The sequence below is a fragment of the Zalophus californianus genome, chromosome 3, assembly GCF_009762305.2.
Source record: "Zalophus californianus isolate mZalCal1 chromosome 3, mZalCal1.pri.v2, whole genome shotgun sequence".
Lineage (NCBI taxonomy): Eukaryota > Metazoa > Chordata > Mammalia > Carnivora > Otariidae > Zalophus > Zalophus californianus.
The window spans coordinates 95,569,893-95,587,974 of NC_045597.1; the positions used below are offsets into that span (position 1 = coordinate 95,569,893).

The window sequence follows — 18,082 nt, forward strand, 5'->3', positions numbered from 1 at the left end:
AAACCATGCTTGCCATGGACAGTGTCATGCACATTTCTTTATTCGCATGTGCAGTTCTTGAGAAGAGGGCCCTCTATCCTTCCCCCCATTCTAAAAAGCGAGGAAGTAACTCCCTAGGAATTCTCTCCACTGAGGGTCTTCACTGGCCCATCACATCCTCTGGCAACAAGAAAGTTGCTATGCCAAGCACTGGACTCAGTCATCTGTCCACACAACCCGAAAACAGAAGTGAGTCACCTTCCAAGTTGATCCCACTTGTAATGAGTCCACTTCTGAAGATCAAGAACAGCAACAGATTTTTTTCTCTATTAATGTAATTCAGATTTCTTTTCCTCTTACTTTTATTGCTATTAAGGGATGATACAACGGTTCAAATAAATGCTTGTTATGATTATAATTTTTAGAGTGATGTTTTACAATTTTAGATTACTTAAAAGCAATCTTATAAACTCATGATTTTTGTGTTATTCTATTTGTGGATAGAGTAATTTTGTTGTTAACAAGTCCAAAAAATAATCCAGAAACATGGCAGCAGTTTTTGTCTCTATTGAGATACGTGAAGGGTCTTAAGATAACATTTTAGAAATCTACAATACATGTGTGAATCTTAAGAGTAAATTATTTCCGTCTTATTTGATTTCAAGATAATGAAAGCATAATGTATCTTTATTGCTAGTTAAGAAGTCCATTGATCCAGAAAAAGTATTCTTTGTCATCTCTTCTAAAGTAATTTTGGGTTTTCTCTTATTTACTTTCCTATGGAAGCTTGATGGAACTATAATTCCTAGGACAATGTTAATTTCCTGAGTGCATTGTTTCCTTTTTTTACATTTCCAGACAGTGTCAGGGTTGGATTTTTGGTTGCGGCTGTTTACCAAGTCCCCATAACTTGAAGAGTAGTAGGAATTTTACATGAGCAGTCTTGCCACTGCGGACATTTGAAACTCAAAGTCCATTTCTGTAGACCAAGGGCTGAATTGATTCCAGTGATAGGACTAAATGTTTACCAAACAATTTTTCTTAAGCCATCTGATTGGTGCTTCAGTGAGATCCAAATTCCTTCTTTTATTTTTAAGATTTTATTTATTTATTTGAGAGAGAGAGAGAACAAGCACGAGAGGGAGGAAAGGGCAGAAGAAGGGAGAAGCAGACTCCCCACCGAGCAGGGAGCCCCATGTGGGGCTCAATCGCAGCACCCTGGGATCATGACCTGAGTCAAAGGCAGACGCTTAACTGACTGAGCCAGCCAGGCATCCCTATCCAAACCCCTTCTGATGGTCCAACAGGTCCTGCCTGATCTGGGCCCCACAGCCTCATCAACCACCTTGAGCCCTCTGTGCTCCAGCCCCTCAGGCACCCAGAGCTCCTCTGCTTGGCCATGCAGGTCCCTCAGCCTGAAATGCTTTTCCCTACTCTGTGTCTAACTCTTACTCAACTCCAGGTCTCCAATGTCATGTCCTTGGAGAAACTTTCACTGACTTCTCACTCAAAATCATACCTCCTGTTTCTCTTTTTCATCCCACCTTTTAACTTGCCATTAAGAGCACTGACTTCACCATGCAAACATATAGTTGTTGATGTGATTATTTGTTGACTGCACGTTCATCCCACAACTCCACTGTTCATTTTCTGTATCCAGTGTTTGCCAGGCAGGGGATGGTATTTGGAGGGACAATTCTTCCTTGTACGTACGGTGTATCAGTCAGGTGATGCCATGATGACCATGCTTAGCAAACAACTCCAAATCTCAGTGCTCAGACCAAACATTGATATCCTGCTCACAGGGCTGGCTGGATTGAGCTGGGCTGGGGTTTCAGGTTCCCTCCCTTCTCTCATGCCTGTTTCTCAGTCAGAGGCTCAGGCCGGGGGAGCAACGGCTGCCTGGGTAGGTTCTCATGATGGATGGAATGACCATAAAAGAGTGATGGAAACACAGAAGAGTTCTTAGCACTGCAGCCCAAACTGGCACAATCCCATAGCTTCCCACATTCCTTTGGCCAAAGCAATTCTTATGACTCAAAATCAATGCAGGAGCCTTGACATCCATAACAGCTGGGTGCTAAACGTTGATAATACCTCCCAGTCACTGTGAAAACTCCAAATGCCCCCTGGATGCTGAATCACTGCTGCCACCCTCATTGAAATTGCTTCTCAGTGCCTGGCACACAGTAGGCACTGGATGCATACGTGGCGAAAAATTGACTTTGCCAAATCACCCCCTAGAACCTTCGTTAAAACTTACTTATTGACTAGGGAGTGCAATGGCGGTTTAATGTCCTTTAAACAGTAATTATTACTTTCATGCAAAGGTACCTCATTTTAATTTTTTAATTATTTAATGAGAATTTTTTTCATATGTTTAGTGACCATTTCTTTTAGAAATTCTCTCAAGTCTTTTGTCCAATTTTTTTTTCTTTCGCTCACTTTTGTATTAAATTTTTCTTCCTCATTTGTAAGAACTCTTGTCACAGGTAATGAACATTTTTCCAGTTTGCCTTTCAAATGTTTTACTGATTTTCTGACAGGACAGGCAGACATTGTTCCTACTTACCTAGCTTCATCTCACCCTTTTCTTGCATGGCCTGCTGCAGTAAACATTTTTACTGGCACACAAAATGGACACATTAAAATGTATTTAACCACTCCTTTCATGGGCTATTGACATGGTTTCCAGGTTTTTCTCTCACAAATAGCATTGTGATGAAGATCTTTGTACATAAGCCCTAAAAGTGGCAGCATCACATCCAAGGATATTTTTTAAGTTCTTGGTACATTTTGCCAAATGACTCCCAAGACTCTACCCTCCAGGACCCACACCCCAGCTCCTCACACTACAGGTGCTGACGTGCCAGGCCCTGCTGATAAAGCCTTTACCAGCCAGCCTTGTCTGGCGGCAAGCAAGGTGAGAGAAGAAACAGTGGGTCTGGAGGGGGGATAGAGGCTGTCCAGAACATCCCAGATGCTCCTTCTGCCTGGAATGCTTTCCTCTGAGCTCTTTTCATGGCGCCTTCTTGAGACTTAGATCTCCCCTCAGAAAGTGCCTGAGTCCTACCCTCACTCCTCCATCTGGAAGAGCCTTGGGCTCCAGCTATTCCCCATCATATTTTACACTGGGATTTTTTTCTTTCCTGAAGAGCATTAATCTAGCCAATATTATCTTATTAAGTGGCATGTTTCATTTCTGGCAGTAACTATCTTGTCTGGCTTGCTGACTAGTTTCTCCAGCACCAGGAACGATTCCCTGGCACAGAGGAGAGTGGGGCTCAAATTGGCTGCTTATTGGAATCACCTGTGAAATTTTAAAGATTTCAGATTTTAAAAATCTTGCCTACCCAAAATAAGAAATTTTTAATTATTAAATCACTTTACCAAGAAAATGTGAGATCTCATTTTCTTCAGGAGATACAGAATGCGTGTGTGTGTGTGTGTGTGTGTGTGTGTGTGTGTGTGTGCGCGTGCTGGGTTGTGTCCAGAAGCAGAGGAGGTTTAGGTTTGCTTGCACCACCCGGGCCTTCATTTTTTACTATAGAAATGTGATATGCTAAATATCGGATGGTGTGTTGTAAAACTTTACTGCTTGAGAATAGATTAGTATATGATTAAAAATTTTCAGGAAGAACTCATTTAACTTAAAGACTCTTAGCTCATTTATGGATCTTAAATTCTGTGTTCCACCGTGATCTATAAAGAAACTTATGAAGTCACTGTTCACTACTGTGCTGCATGTAAAACAATATACTCCAAGGGAAAAAAAATTCCCATATTTATGTCTTTCCCCAGACCAATTAAAGCAGAATCTCTGGGAGTAGAATCCAGACTTTGGTAGCTTTTAAAACTCCCCACATGATTCCAATGTGCAGCAAGTTTGAGAGCCATTGACATAGAAGTAATATTTGTTGGATGAATAAATGTTTGATAGATGAATAAAAGGACATCATGAATCAGAAATTTGGGGCTCTGGTCTCAGCACAGCCACTAACATGCTATTAGTCACTCTACTTCCCTAAACACACACAGGATGCCTTTAAGAGCCCTTCCTTCTTTAAGACTTCATAGTCTCCTTCTTGGTCACAGCAAGAACCAAGTTGGAAGGGCTGGGAGAAATGAGAACAAAATGACTGAGGCTTTCTAGAAAACTTCATTCAGGATAAAGGTAATCCTAACAGGAAGCTCTTTACTATGGCACCCCCTTTTTTTTACCTAAAAAGGGAAACTATTTGTGAGGTTCCTGAGAATCTTACACTTAGAAAAACATCACACAGCTCTACACTGAATGTGCAAAGGAGAGAGAGAATGATCCCTAATCCCCAAAGATCCCACTAGGGTTGCAAAATGTGTGTATGGGTACCCTGAGTGGAGAGGGACAGAGAGGCATTTATTCCAAAGTCCTCACAAACCTCCTTCTCTGACATTGTCTGTTCAAGGTCTTCTCCAAAGCTGCACTGGGGCTCTGCTCTCAAACACAGGAAGCCCAAGCTTTCTTGACTGCTGCCATGGCCATTTTGCTGGGATCTTTCAGGAAAAAAAAAAAAAAAAAAGGCATGCTCCCAACCCAAACTCTGCTACTGTCACCTCACACAGACAGTAAAACTGGGAAAGTTAGCTGCTCGTTTATTTAAACATTGCAAAGGTATTTACAACAGGGAACTTGTGTGTGGCCTACCTGAGTTCTATTATTCTCCAGACCCTATTCTCTGAACTACTTTATATACAGCTATTTAGGCTTGCCTGCTATGTGAGATTTTGCTATCTGTTCCCAGGTATCAATACTTTCTAGTCATTCAAGAGCGGCCATAAATTATCCTCCATTCCCTCTCATCCTATACCACCTCAGGGAAGGGCGATTTTAAAATTACAAAAATAAATACATTTGGGAAGTTGAGAATGGGTGCCTTAAAAATTGAGATTCATTGGCTTCCCAATGGGTGAGTGCAAGATGTCACATAACTCTGCTAAGAGAGTTCCCATTTCAACACCTTAATTTCCTTATTCAATTTTCTCAAATTTGGGCTGCCTGGCACACAGTTTTGTTAGCAGTATTAGCAAACTGCATTTAAGAAGGAAATGGTAGTTCTTAGGGCCTTTGAGACCACATGGGTATTGCGTCAGGACAAACTCCAGGAAGAGTACCAAAAAGCCCAAAGAATTCCTTCAAGGACAAACATTTACTGAGTATCTACTTATTAAGATGCTAGGTATGCAGAGAGGAAACACACACACACACACACACACACACACACACACACACACACCTCTTGATCTCTAGGAGCTCAGAACTTCACATCCCCCACTCCCCCCCATCCCCCCCCAGAGGGAACGATTTCTTATACAGCAAATTTTCATGTCACCTCTTTCTTCATCGCTAAAACGAAATAAATAAATTCATAAAGCTGGAGAAGCCCCTTTGAAGCAAGTGAGTGTTTGGAGGGGGTCTTGTGGCCCGGGAGACAACCCTTTTAAAATATAACTGCCATCCATCTTCTGGGACAGACAAGGGGTGCATCTTGTAAGCGACCTGGCAGCTAAAATGACGTCAAAACCGAGTTGCACTCTCAGAGATGACCTTTTCCTAAGAAACACTCAGAGCTAGGGATGTTGGGAGAAGGGGGATATTATCCCAAACCGGGTTTCCTGGGAAACAAGACGCACTGGCTGGAACACTGTGGAAGCAGCGGGCGTGCCGCCTTTCTCGGGGGCTCCGTTCGCTGGGCCGGATATGCAGCGAGAAGTTTGCCCAAGTGCGCGTGAAGCAGGGGACACCCCGATTCAGCTAGAACCGGGCCGGGGTCTGGAATTCCCAAACGCATTCATGCCGGAATTCGAACACCAGAGCGAGGGGGCTTCCGAAGTCCGGCTCACGGAGCGGACAGCACCCCCACTTGGGGCATCCGATGCCTGTGAAACGCAGAGAGGGAGCCAAAATGCAAAATTTCCCCGAGATGAAGGAATCGCCTCTTTTGTAAAGCACCTCGGAGAAAACTGCGGAGCTCCGGAGCTAGGGTCCCGCGAACACCGGCCCGAGAGCCCAACGCGACAGTAGCTCGAGCTTTCCCCGCCGACCCGCCTTGCCCCGGGCTGCTCTCACGCAGGCGCAGTTGCGCCGCGCTCGCGTCCTAGCGCGCATGCTCCGCCGGGCAGCCGAGCTCCCGGCCGGCGGCGGCGGCAACGGCTACGGAGGAAGTTCCCGCTTTGCCTCCACCCCGGTAGCAGCTTCGCGGCTGGGGACAGCTTCCTCCGGACGCTCCGCGATCTTTGCCGCCGCCGCACGTCTGTCACAGGACCATGGGGTTGACCAAGGGGCCGGAGGGCCAGGGTCTCCCGGAGGTAAGGACCTCCCTCTCCCTGACACGTCCGGGTTCTTAGGAGAGGGCCGAGCCCGCGGGGCTGCTGGCAGAGCGGGTCCCGGGCAACGTTTGGGGCGCCCCGCCCCCTTCTCAGGTGTGTCCCCCGCGGGGAGAGCTGGCCCAGTGCGCCGGGGACCGAGCAGATCCCCCTGCCTGGACGGGGGCGGAGACAAACTTCAGCCGCTCTCGGGTCCCCCGGGACGGAGGTGGTCTTTGAGCCCAATACCTAGCCCCACGCAGCCCCAGGCGCCGCGGGGCCCGGGGTCCCACTTCCCCCAGGCAGTGTTCCCCGACCCCTAGCGCCGCAGGGCTCCCCCGAAGCCCGGCGCTGCTGCGCCCTGGGAGTCACGAGACGCGTGCTGGGACGGTCCGGGCTCGGGTTGTGCAAAGGGTGGTGACCTTGTGGCGCCTGCTGCCGCCTCGAGGGGCCGCGGGGTCCCGACGGCCCGCCCCACTCGCCTCGGTGTGTGCAGGGAATGCACGCCAGACCCTTGTAGCAGCAGGAAGTTTGGGAACCGTGCGCGCCCTGGGTTGTGTGCTGGAGGCGACGCGCTGTGTGGCCCGGCAGAGCGCCTGGCGGAAGCGTGGCTGCTTCCCCAGAACGTAGCGGGTGCCTTTCCTTCAGGGGTGTTTATTATTAAATACTCACCGGATCCTGAGGGATAGGATAATCAGTGGTTTGCGGATTTCCACATTGGCTAGGAATAAAGGGAACGTGCATTTCCTTTTGGCTGCAAGTGTCATATAGCTAGGTGGTTTGCACGTGTCTTCCAGTCGCTTTACTCCAAAGCTAAGTCTAAAGTACTAGATTCTGGAAAGAAATGGAACCCACACTGCACCTCTACCCCCCCTCCTAAAGTTCTGAAGCAGGCATTTGGCAGGACTGATACCTTGACATGTTGAGTGGTTCCTTCGCTTTCAACTGCCTGTCATCCCACCCACCCCACCCCCTGCCAATCCTCAATTCTTTCATCCCACAAGTAGCCAGTAATTGAGGGATCACTGTTCTGTGCTTAAAGGCTGGGGATATAGTGATGGAAGGACAGACTTATCTGTCAGTGTATGTTCCCAGAATGTAAGTCTATTTTGTTGTAATCTTAGGAAAACCTAAGAAATGGCATGTTGTCAGAACCCTTGTATTAGGTAAAACCTTACATGCAAATTACATCGATGGAATGGGGGATTGTGAAGACTGAGAACTGTATCCTGGTATTTGATATTTCTTTTTTTTTGGTCACTTGTTTATTTTATGTTCTCATCAAGTTTTTGCCTGGCCTTTTGCTACTGACTCCTGTCTGGCCTCTCAGGTTTCACCTTAAATCCTTCCAATTGAGTATCCCACAGTACTATAAATGGGGGGTCTTTTTTTTTTTAAGATTTTATTTATTTATTTGACAGAGAGACAGAGACAGCGAGAGAGGGAACACAAGCAGGGGGAGTGGGAGAGGAAGAAGCAGGCTTCCCGCTGAGTAGGGAGCCCTGATGGATCCCAGGAGTCTGGGATCATGACCTGAGCGGAAGGCAGAGGCTTAATGACTGAGCCTCCCAGGCACCCCAATGGGGGGGGGTCTTTCTAAAGTAAAAAGCAACATGATCCTCTGAGTCCTTCGTTTAACCCTTCTCTGACTGCCAGGAGGCTGGGTCTGATGTGTCACTTTTCTAGGAACCTAAGACAGTTCTTGGCAATTAGGAGGCATACAGGATAGATATAGTTAAATTACTATCATTTAGTTCAAAGACCAGTACATATGACTATGGATAGTCTGTGTCATTAAGCTGTCACTCATCCAGTTAATTCCTTAAATTCAATTTTTTAAACCCTTTACTGTATGTCTGTGAAGGACAGGAAGATAGCTAGACTTGGCCCTGCCTTCCAGCTTCCGTGAACTACAGTACAGAGCAAATGAACATTTAGCGTGCCTGGTTTAAGAGCTCACAGTCTTTCATCTTTATCAGAGTTTTAGTTTTTTAACAATGGATGTATTAACCAATCTGATGGCTTTTTATACCCTCAAGAGAGGGTATTCTTTCAGTCACTATGTGTTAGCCCTTTCTCATTTTCAGTATTAATCTGTGAAGTGAATGTGGAGTCTTATTAACATTCTCCATTCAGTGTCTTGCACCAAGACGTTATTTCACAGGTTATATTGCAAAAGTGTACATATTTCTCCATTCTGGGTGTGAGTGGATAAAAAAACATGGGCCATGCATCTGCCTTGGGGTTGGCCAGTGGGTGTTCATTAGGTACAAGGCAAAGCAGGAATGATCCTCCTGGGATGAAATGTCCTCTTCTTGGAAGTGTTTTCATGATAAGTGATGATTGAACAAATGAAGGGTTCCTCTTTTACATCCTGGGAGTTTTAAGAAAATACTTATTATCACCCCATTTTTCTCTTCTACTCCATCTTTGTGAACCATATTGCTCTTTACCTTCTCATTTCTTTGAGTCTCCCCACTTAGAGATGTTGCTTAACTATCCCACATCTTTTGCAAAGGAAGAGAATGTGTGAATAATTAATATTACTTTGTTTTTCATGTCCCCTAAGAACCAGGGAATACTTTGATAGGCTGGACCAAGGTGATTTGAGAGAGGAGTAAAACAAGCTGTCACCTGTACCACCTCCTATTGCAAGAGACTGTCAATCACTTTAATAATTCTTCGTTCAACTATTTGTTAATCTGTAAGCTCCCTCTCCTGGCATTTGTACTTCAAAATAAACTTGAATTTCCATTATCAGTGTCATGACTATGAAAACATTTTGTTAATCCATGACTGGCATAGGTCATGCACTTTATGTGATGATTGAACGTGTCATTCCATATTTAATTGTCCTTTGAGCCTAATGCTACTTCAGAAGAGGTGTTAAACATGACTGAATGATATATGGGTCCTTTCCTGATCCAGCTAATAGCCCATTTCAAAAGACAGGCATATATATTAACACCAGACATTTTACTGAGAAGAGGTTGAAACTTAGTTGTATGAATGGCAAGAACTATAAATAAAATAGAAATGCAGAGGAGTGACCATTTCAGGCTGCATTCATCAGGGTTGGCATCAAATAGGAGCTAGAATTTGAAGCTGGTTTCTGGGTGGTTAGAGAATATCAGAAGGGAAGGGGTGTGAACAGTGAAGAAAGGGGAATGAGCCATGCTTGAGACTCGCCATAACCATAACTGGGTTGTTTTAGAGGGAGGTAAAGGATGAAGCTGAAAAGATAGGTTGCAGCCAAAGATCTGAATGCCAAACCAAGAACTTTGGAGTTTATCTTACAGACAGTGTATGATGTGTTAATGATAAGGACTGGGGGATGAGCTAAAGAGGGAAGATGCAAAAGCTGTGATTTAGGAAGGAGTAAGGGAAACAGATTAACAGAAGAAAGATTGAGAGGCTATTGCAATAGTCCTGGCATGAAGTGTAACTAAAAGGGAAGAAGGTAAATGTGACATGTATAGTAAAGGAAGAGTTTACAGGCATTGTTGGGTGAGGGGTAGTCAGAGGTGGGTACAAGAATTTGAGCCAGCTATACATTGGCCGTGTTTTATATAGAGTACTGGTTTTTTATGTTCTGCAGTAATGGAAGAGAGGAAAGGTACCATTCATGAAAGCAGATGGAGGCAAAAGTACTAGAATATTTCAGTTGTTTTTAAGTTGTAGATCAACACCTGGGAGTGAAGGTAAGATACAACTTAACTTTTTAAAATCAGATCCCTATTCATACATTAGATGAATTTATTATTTTTAAGGCAATCCCATTATGTGGCAGTAATCATCCTTCAGTGTATCTAGGTTGAAAGCCCTCCTTGTATTTGCTTTAGGGATCCAAAAGAGAAGTGCAGAGAAAGATACATATCTGAAATCCCTTCTTTGTTCTTGCCCTGTTTGTCAGTAGCTTCTGGGACCAAGATGTGCATGAAGTTTAAAAACAAAAAACAAAAAACCTTCTTTTTGTCTGTAAGGAGTTTATAATTTAGTCGGGAACCTGTCAAGTAAACAGTGTGTTAGAGAACAGGGAGGTAATGTGCTGTAATCTTCCCGTATCTGCTCCCACCACGTCGGACGATTAACACAGCTCATTGACGCCTGAGGACACTGTTCCTTATGGCAACCCTGTGTCCCCACGCTCCTGCATGAACAGTGGGACAGCCAATGTCACCTGCTCCTTAGCTATTAAATTGTGGCATCAGGGGATACACCCAGTGTTCCTTTATTTAAGTTAGCTTTTACCAGCCTAACTTTTAACTTTTGTTTTAGGTAGAAACAAGAGAAGATGAAGAACAAAATGTCAAGCTGACTGAAATTCTGGAGCTTTTGGTTGCAGCTGGGTATTTCAGGGCAAGAATTAAAGGCTTATCACCTTTTGACAAGGTAAGGGGAAACCTTTCTAATCATTAGGCTGTGTTTTGTTGGGACGGAATGGTTTACCAGGGCAGAGAAAAGAGGGAGAGATTGTGTTTTTACTTTCTCCAGTGTCCATGTTTCTCTCTGATTCAGGTTCGTTATTAGAAGTGTTCCAGTTTCCTATTACAAGAAAATAAAAATGTATCAGTAGATATGCCTTGAATTCCTTTTCTGTGTACAGAACTTTGGGAAGTGCAAAAAAGCATTAGAAATGGTTCTTCCTTTTAAGGAACTTACAGTTTGAGTGGAGAGATAAAAGTTATGTAAGATAAAATCTGAGTTAATAAGGAGCTGTCCCAAGTCAGTGTGCTCACAATTGCCACATATTCTAATGATGGTAAATTCTGAATTTGGAGGAAAGAGAAGTCACTATGGGGTAAAGTCTTAATTCAGCAGAACCTTCAAGAATCGTGCACGAGGCATAGTAATAAATGTTGAGGGCACAGAGATCAGACCAAGGCCCTGTACTCAAAGAGCCCAGCTTCTATAGAATAGGGAAGGAAGACAAGTAAAGCAACATACATAGAATCAGTGTCACGATGCAGTAAGTGCAGCAGAAATGAAGCTTCCAGATCAGACAGAGCAGGCCAGGAAATCTCCCCGGTGGAAGAAAGTGTTGAGTGCTCCAGTGGGCCATGGCCTGGCTTTGCATAACAATCACTGTGGACTATTTTATAATACAGATGTTGAGGCCTCACCCTTTGATAGTTTGGTTAGATCTGGACTGGGGCCTGGAATCTGTATTTTATCGGCATCTCACATGTGTCTAAACACAGCCAGAGATCAGAGTCCCCATCAAGCTATATCTGAAAAGGATTTTGTTTCAGGGTGGTTTTTTAACCTCAGTCTCGTTTGCATCTCTGAGAAGTCCTCTGAGAAAAGTAGAGCAGGGATTCTCCTCTTCTTTAGATACAGGAAAAAAACAAGATGTATGGAAATTCAGTAATGAGCCACAACTTGAGCCTTGCAAGTGTCTGTCAGCCTGTCTGATCTGCAAAACACATAATTCCTCTGGAATCTGGCACTTACCTGAAACTGGATTAAGACTTCTCCTGGCTGAGAATTAATGTCCATCCCCCTCAGTATAAAGAGGATCTGTGAATGATATGTCCATTTCATTAATATAAGTCAGCTCCTCGGTCACACTAGCCACATTTCAAGCGTTCAGTAGCTGTATGTGTATTGGACAGTATGGACACAGAACATTTCCATTGCTGCAGAAGTTTTATTCAGTGGTGCTATTTTAGATGAATTGTAGTTGATGGAGTCAGAAGGACACATATAGTCTCTCTCTAAAGATACATACTTTGTATGGTCATTGATTCTGTAAAAACTTGTATTTTTTTCTCCCTTCCATTTCTTTCCCTCTCCCCAAACTAGAATGAGAAAACAGATATTTTCTTTGTGTCTTGCAGGTAGTAGGAGGAATGACTTGGTGCATTACCACGTGCAGCTTTGACATAGACGTTGATTTGCTCTTTCAGGAAAACTCTACAATAGGACAAAAAATGTAAGTTATCAGAGTTTGCCACAGAAGAGCCTTAAGGGGAGAAGGGAGCTAACTTCTGAGAGTCTACTATGTGCCAAAAGTTGTGCTAGATGCTTTACATATTTCATTTTAATTTTCATTGCAATAGGTATTATCACAGTTTTATAGATTATGAAATGGAGGTTGATAGAAGCCACGGTCACATAGCTAGCCTATAAGTCCTTTAATGCTCAGACTATTTCTGACACTTTCTGTCTCTCTCTCTCTTTCTTTTTTCCTAGTTTCATTGAGAGATTATCGTCACATAACATTGTATTAATTTAAGGTGTACAACATAATGATTTGGTATATATATTGCAAAATGATCACCACAGTAAGTTTAGTTAGCATCCATCACCTCATATGGTTATAAATGTTTTTTCTTGTGATGTGAACTTTTTCTTATCACAACTTTATATGAACTTTCTTATCACAACTTTTTCTTGTGATATGAACATCTACTGTCTTGGCCACTTTGGAATATACAGCACGGTATTGTTAACTCGAGTCTCCTTGCTGTACATCACATCCCTAGGACGTATCTGTCTTATAACTCCAACTACCTTTTGTACCTTTTGTCTCCCCTCACCCGTTTCCCTCACCCCCCACCCTTCACCTCTGGCAACCACCAGTCTGTTCTCTGTTTCTATGAATTCAGTTATTTTAGACTCCATATACATGTGAAATCATACAGTATTTGTTTTTCTTTGACTTCTTTCACTTCATATGTTGCCCTCAAGGTCCATCCATGTTGCTGCATATGGCAGGATTTCCTTTTTTCTTTTCTGGCTGAATAATGTTCCGGTGTGTGTGTGTTTGTGTGTGTGTGTGTGTGTGTGTTTGTGTTTACACACACACCACATCTTCTTTATCCATTCGTCCATGGATGGACACTTAGGTTGTTTCCATGGTTGGCTATTGTAAATAATGCTGCAGTGAATGTGGGGTGCAGATATCTTTTGAGATACTGATTTCATTTCCTCCTGTTAAATACTCAGAAGTGAAATTGCTGGTCATACGGTAGTTCTATGATTTTTAAAATTTTTAATTTTTTAATTTTTTAAAGATTTTATTTATTTATTTGAAAGACACAGTGAGAGAGGGAACACAAGCAGAAGGAGTGGGAGAGGGAGAAGCAGGCTTCCCACCGAGCAGGGAGCCCGATGCGGGGCTCGATCCCAGGACCCTGGGACCATGACCTGAGCCAAAGGCAGACACTTAATGACTGAGCCACCCAGGCACCCCTATTTTTTTATTTTTTTGAGGAACATCCATACTGTTTTCCATAGTGGCTGCAGCAATTTACAATCTCACCAGCTGGACAAAGGTTCCCTTTTTTCTGTAGCCTTGCCAGTGTTATCTTTTTAGTTAGTCTTTTTGAGTTTAGCCATTCTAACAGGTGTGAGGTAATATCTCATTGGTTTTGATTTGCATTTCCCCAATGATGAGTGATGTTCAGCAGCTCTCATACTTTTTCAAATGCTCTCTAAGAATTTCCAGTGACTGCTTAGTTTATCTCTTTCCAAAGGCAGCTGGAAGGAATGTATTGGATGGAAGTTGAATAGTGAGGAGAGAATCTTTCCTTCCCCATTGCCTCTGTGTAAGGCAGAGCCTCACTTTGCCTGCCGTCGAGAGAAGGCAGCATGGACTCCTTGCTAGAGGTTTCACCTGAGTGTAGCCTGCCCAGTCTTCCATAGCTCACCAGGGGCTTGGGGATTTCTTTAGACCACTAGGGGTCCCCAGTTCTGCCCAGCCCTGCCATTGGGCAGCTGTGTGACCTTGGACAAGCCTCAGTTCCCTTATCTGTCAGGAGAGGGATTTGTGATTTCAGATCTGTGTGCATCTGTGACTTATTTAATCATTTTTCTGAAGCTTTATTCTCCCCCAGGAAAAAAACTCTTCTAAATGGATTAAAGGTGGCTTACAAATATGTATATGAAGCAGTGATAGAGAAAAGGCGAAGCAAAGCAAAAGGAAAACAAATCAAGTTGGGGATAAGGCTACAGCATTTGTCATAGGCCACAACATGCCTTGTTTTCCTAAGGGTGGGCCACAGATTCGGCTCTAAGCTTTCTGGCAGCCAATAACAAGAGAAAAACGTGATAAATTACCCAAGTCACAGTTTCCATGCAGAATCACCAAAATTCTTATAATAAGACCAAAGGACATCTCTGGGCTGCTCATTAAAGAGGACATATTGTTCTCTGTGACACTGTGCTTGTGAGTGCCCCGCCATGAATAGCAGAGCTCTACATCTGTAGCATCTGTCATTCTGGGACCAGGGCATCACAGCCAGTGACCTGTCGTGAAGAGTCCTTTACTGGGAATCTCCAGGATAGAGTCTAGGCATGTGGCTCTGCTCTCTGCCGGCTGGGCTAAATCCAGACATAGATTTTTATTCTTGTGTGTTTATTTTGTTTTTATTGTGTAGGTGCTACATCCATGAAGTAAAAAAAAAAAAAAAATTCAAATACTGCCAAAGGGAACAAAATACACAGCTAATGTCTCTCCCAGTACCCTGGTTTTATTCCCTGGAAGAATCATCTTTGCCTGTTTAGGTTTTATATTTTTCAGAGAGCTCACTTCCACATCTCTAACTTTGTATGTTTCATTCAGATCTGATAAGAGGAGGAATTTAGCTCACCTGTGCTACTCACTACATCCCCTTTGTCTCCCATCCTCCAGTCTTGTAATTATTATCTGTTTTTCTAGGATCACTTGAATAGCTTTAACCTATATAAGCTTCTGTTTTTTGACTCACTTTCATAAGATGGTTTTTCCTGGTTCCTAGCTATGTATGGTAAATGTTTTGCTATATGTTTTTCCTTCTTACTTTCAGCCTCCATTTACCATCATATCATTATTCTTACAATGTTCAGGGCATAATATTTATAGTCTATTTTCTATAATAGCTATTAAATTGTCCATGCTTTATCTACAGATAGATTCTAAAAGTAAATCTATAAACAGTGTTTAATAAGAACTAAGAATTGTGGTGGTGCCAGAGAAAAAGAAATGTAATCTTCTGGACCATAATGGTGCTGTTTGATAGAGAATATTCAAAATATTGCAGTCAAACGGAATCCTTATTTATTCATTGACTCACCAAATATTTATTGAGTCCCTGCTGTGGGTCAGGCATTGTTCTGGGTACTTTGGATATGTTAATGAAAAATGTCCTGCCCTCACAGAGCTTAGAGTCTTTGCAGGGGGGAGACAGACCATAAACAACTAATTTAATAAATAATTGAATTATATATAGAAGTAATACATGCTATGGAAAAAAATTACAGCTGGGAGGGTATATGAAAAGGGAAATGGTTTGGAGGCAGTTGTATAACTTTAAGTCAGCATGGCCTTATTGAGAAGGTGATATGGGAGCTAAGACTTGAGAAAAGAGGGTTCCAAGCAAGGGAGACTGTGAGTGTGAAGGCTCCAAGCAGAAGCTTGCCTGGAGTATAGTGAGGTGGGGGGGGGGGGGAGGGGAGGGCGGGCAATGGAAAAGGTGCAAACAGGTTGTGGGGGCCAGATCAGGTAGAGCTTTGTAGGTCAGAGTAAAGACTTTGAGTAGTCCAAGTGAGATGGTAAATTCTTGAAGGGTTTTGAGCAGAGGAAGAACATAATCTGTTCATAATCAGTTTTAGAAGGAACCATCTGATTACTGACTAAGGGGGTGAAGTTGGCAGCAGGGAGATTCTTTAGCATACTGTAGCCAGGCTCGCGGGAGGAGATAGCGGCCAGGACAGTGGGCTGGCAGTGGAGGGATTCTGGATCTGCTTTGAAGGTAGAAACAACCGGATGTCAGGACAGATTGGATTTCGGTGTGAATAAGAGGGAGTCAAGAATGGTTCTGAGGTGTTTGGCCTGAGCAAGTGGAGGTGGTCTCTACGAAAAGCCACTGAAAATCAGGCACACTGTAATTTGTCCCGTAATTATACAGCTTGTTTTCCTTGAGTTTCTGATTGCCTTTTTTTTTTTTCTTTTTGACAAGGAAGCACATAGCCTTACCTGTAGCTAAGATCAGCCAGATTCTTAGTCTGTTTATTAACATAAATTCAACACCTTCTCGAGGACACTCTTGATTGAAGCCTCTTTCTGTTTCAGCTTAAGGGATTGCTTTTGATACCTGCGGCACCCCCGATATGCTGGGGTTTCTTTCAGTTGCATTCTTTCTGCACCAGTCTTACCACTTCCTAGATTCTCTCTATCCCTTCTTCCTAAATTCCCTTGGTGTTTTACAGTGGTTCTTAGCCTCTTTTTCACCTTGGTGTCCTTGGGGGTTATGATACTTTCCCATCAGTGTGACAGTACTCTTAATAGATACTAGAGTACAGTGTTTTTATACAGATTCTTAATCTGAAATCTAAAAAACAATGAAAACAGGTTTTTTCTTTCTCAGTGTGGATACAAAACTCATTTGGGAACAAAACATGACCTGAACTTTTTTAAGGCTATTTATAGTCTATATTGATCCCACTTAGGTGAACACTCATAAGTTTTGCTGCAGAAATAATAATTTCTTCAAGTATAGATTTCACTTGGGCTCTACATAATATACAGTATATATGATTTACTCTAGCTTTCACTTGGGTTCTACATAATATATAGTATATGCCTCTTAGGTATAGGAATGTGCAAACATCTAAAAAGTTCTGAATTCTGAAACACATGTGGCCCCAAAGGGTTTGGATTAGGGGTTGAGGATATACAGTATTATGTTCTCTTGTAAGTACTTGATGTGCTTTTAAGTGCAGAGCCATGAGCTATAATTGTGGGCAGAGCTGGAGACAGCGGTTTGCAGGACTGAAGATCCACCAAGACTCCTAGCAATGTACTGAATTATTCAAAAATCTTTTCTGTTTGGTTTTGTAGTATGTTCTGGTTAGGTGCAATTTAGACTATTAGCCTTACGTTTGCAGTGCCTCAGTATGTCCCAGCTGATATGATGGGGGGGCAGGTAGCACTGTCTGAGGAGTGCACTTGCCTCTTGAGGGCTTCATTATCTTTCAGGTTGTTTTCTGTGTGCCCAATTGAGGCCTTTCTGTTCTTGTTGATCCTTTTTTCTTGAGGGTTTCATGAGCTTCTGCCTTCTGTCTATATCCTCCTTCTACCCTCCCAGCCTGTCCTAAAGCCCCATGATGGCAGAGTCCTGTGCCCAGAGGTCATGAGATTTTAGGCTTCTATTTGAGTTCAGTAACACACAAGTAGGAGGCACCTCGGTGCAGAGCACTTGTGCATGCATTTTACTATTTCATCCTCACAGTAAATTTGAATAAAGTAGGACAGGCATCATTCCTTGTTATATGATGGGAGTATTGGACCAGTGGGATCAGGTGACTTGCCAGAAGTTCCAGAGCCAGCAGTGGAGCTGTAATTTAGACCGTGGTTTAATTCACTCTCTTTCAAACTGCAGTGGAGGAGGAAACAGTGTACTGAACACTCTTAAAAACTGAAGGAATCCGACCAATCACCTGTAGTAACAAGTGGGCATTGTTCATATCTTAGGCTAGGAAACCTGACTGGGGACCTCTGCATTTGTCACTTTCCCAGATTTTCAGAAAGTCAGAGGGTCTACCCTGAGCTCCAGGGAGAAACGGGCTGGTGGGCTTCTACAAGAAGTCCTCCTGACTTTTGCCTCCTATCCCCAGGCTGCCTGTGTCTCCCTCACGTCCCTCCCTCGGGCCAGCAATGTTTGTGCTTCCAGCTGCTTCCATATGCTGCCAAGTAAGACCTCAGTCTTGGCAGTGGTTTCTGGGAGGCAGGTTTAAGAGGCTTATAAACCCGGAGGTGACCCAGGGCATCCTTCCC

At 43.4% G+C, this 18,082-nt stretch overlaps 1 protein-coding gene across 4 annotated transcripts in view; it reads left to right on the forward strand.

Moving 5' to 3' along the window:
• Positions 1–6,137: 6,137 nt before the first annotated feature.
• Positions 6,138–18,082, forward strand: part of CCDC93 (coiled-coil domain containing 93) — an 87,822-nt gene continuing 75,877 nt past the window's right edge. For 2 of the 4 annotated variants that reach the window (XM_027589559.2, XM_027589560.2), the window contains exons 1-3: positions 6,138–6,324; positions 10,600–10,713; positions 12,162–12,256. In XM_027589559.2, the coding sequence (XP_027445360.1) occupies positions 6,283–6,324; positions 10,600–10,713; positions 12,162–12,256 (251 nt within the window). In that variant the 5' untranslated portion in view covers positions 6,138–6,282. Of the gene's footprint in view, positions 6,325–8,890; positions 9,026–9,919; positions 10,023–10,599; positions 10,714–12,161; positions 12,257–18,082 lie in introns of all 4 variants that reach the window. The other 2 variants (XM_027589562.2, XM_027589561.2) reach the window with 2 other exon arrangements.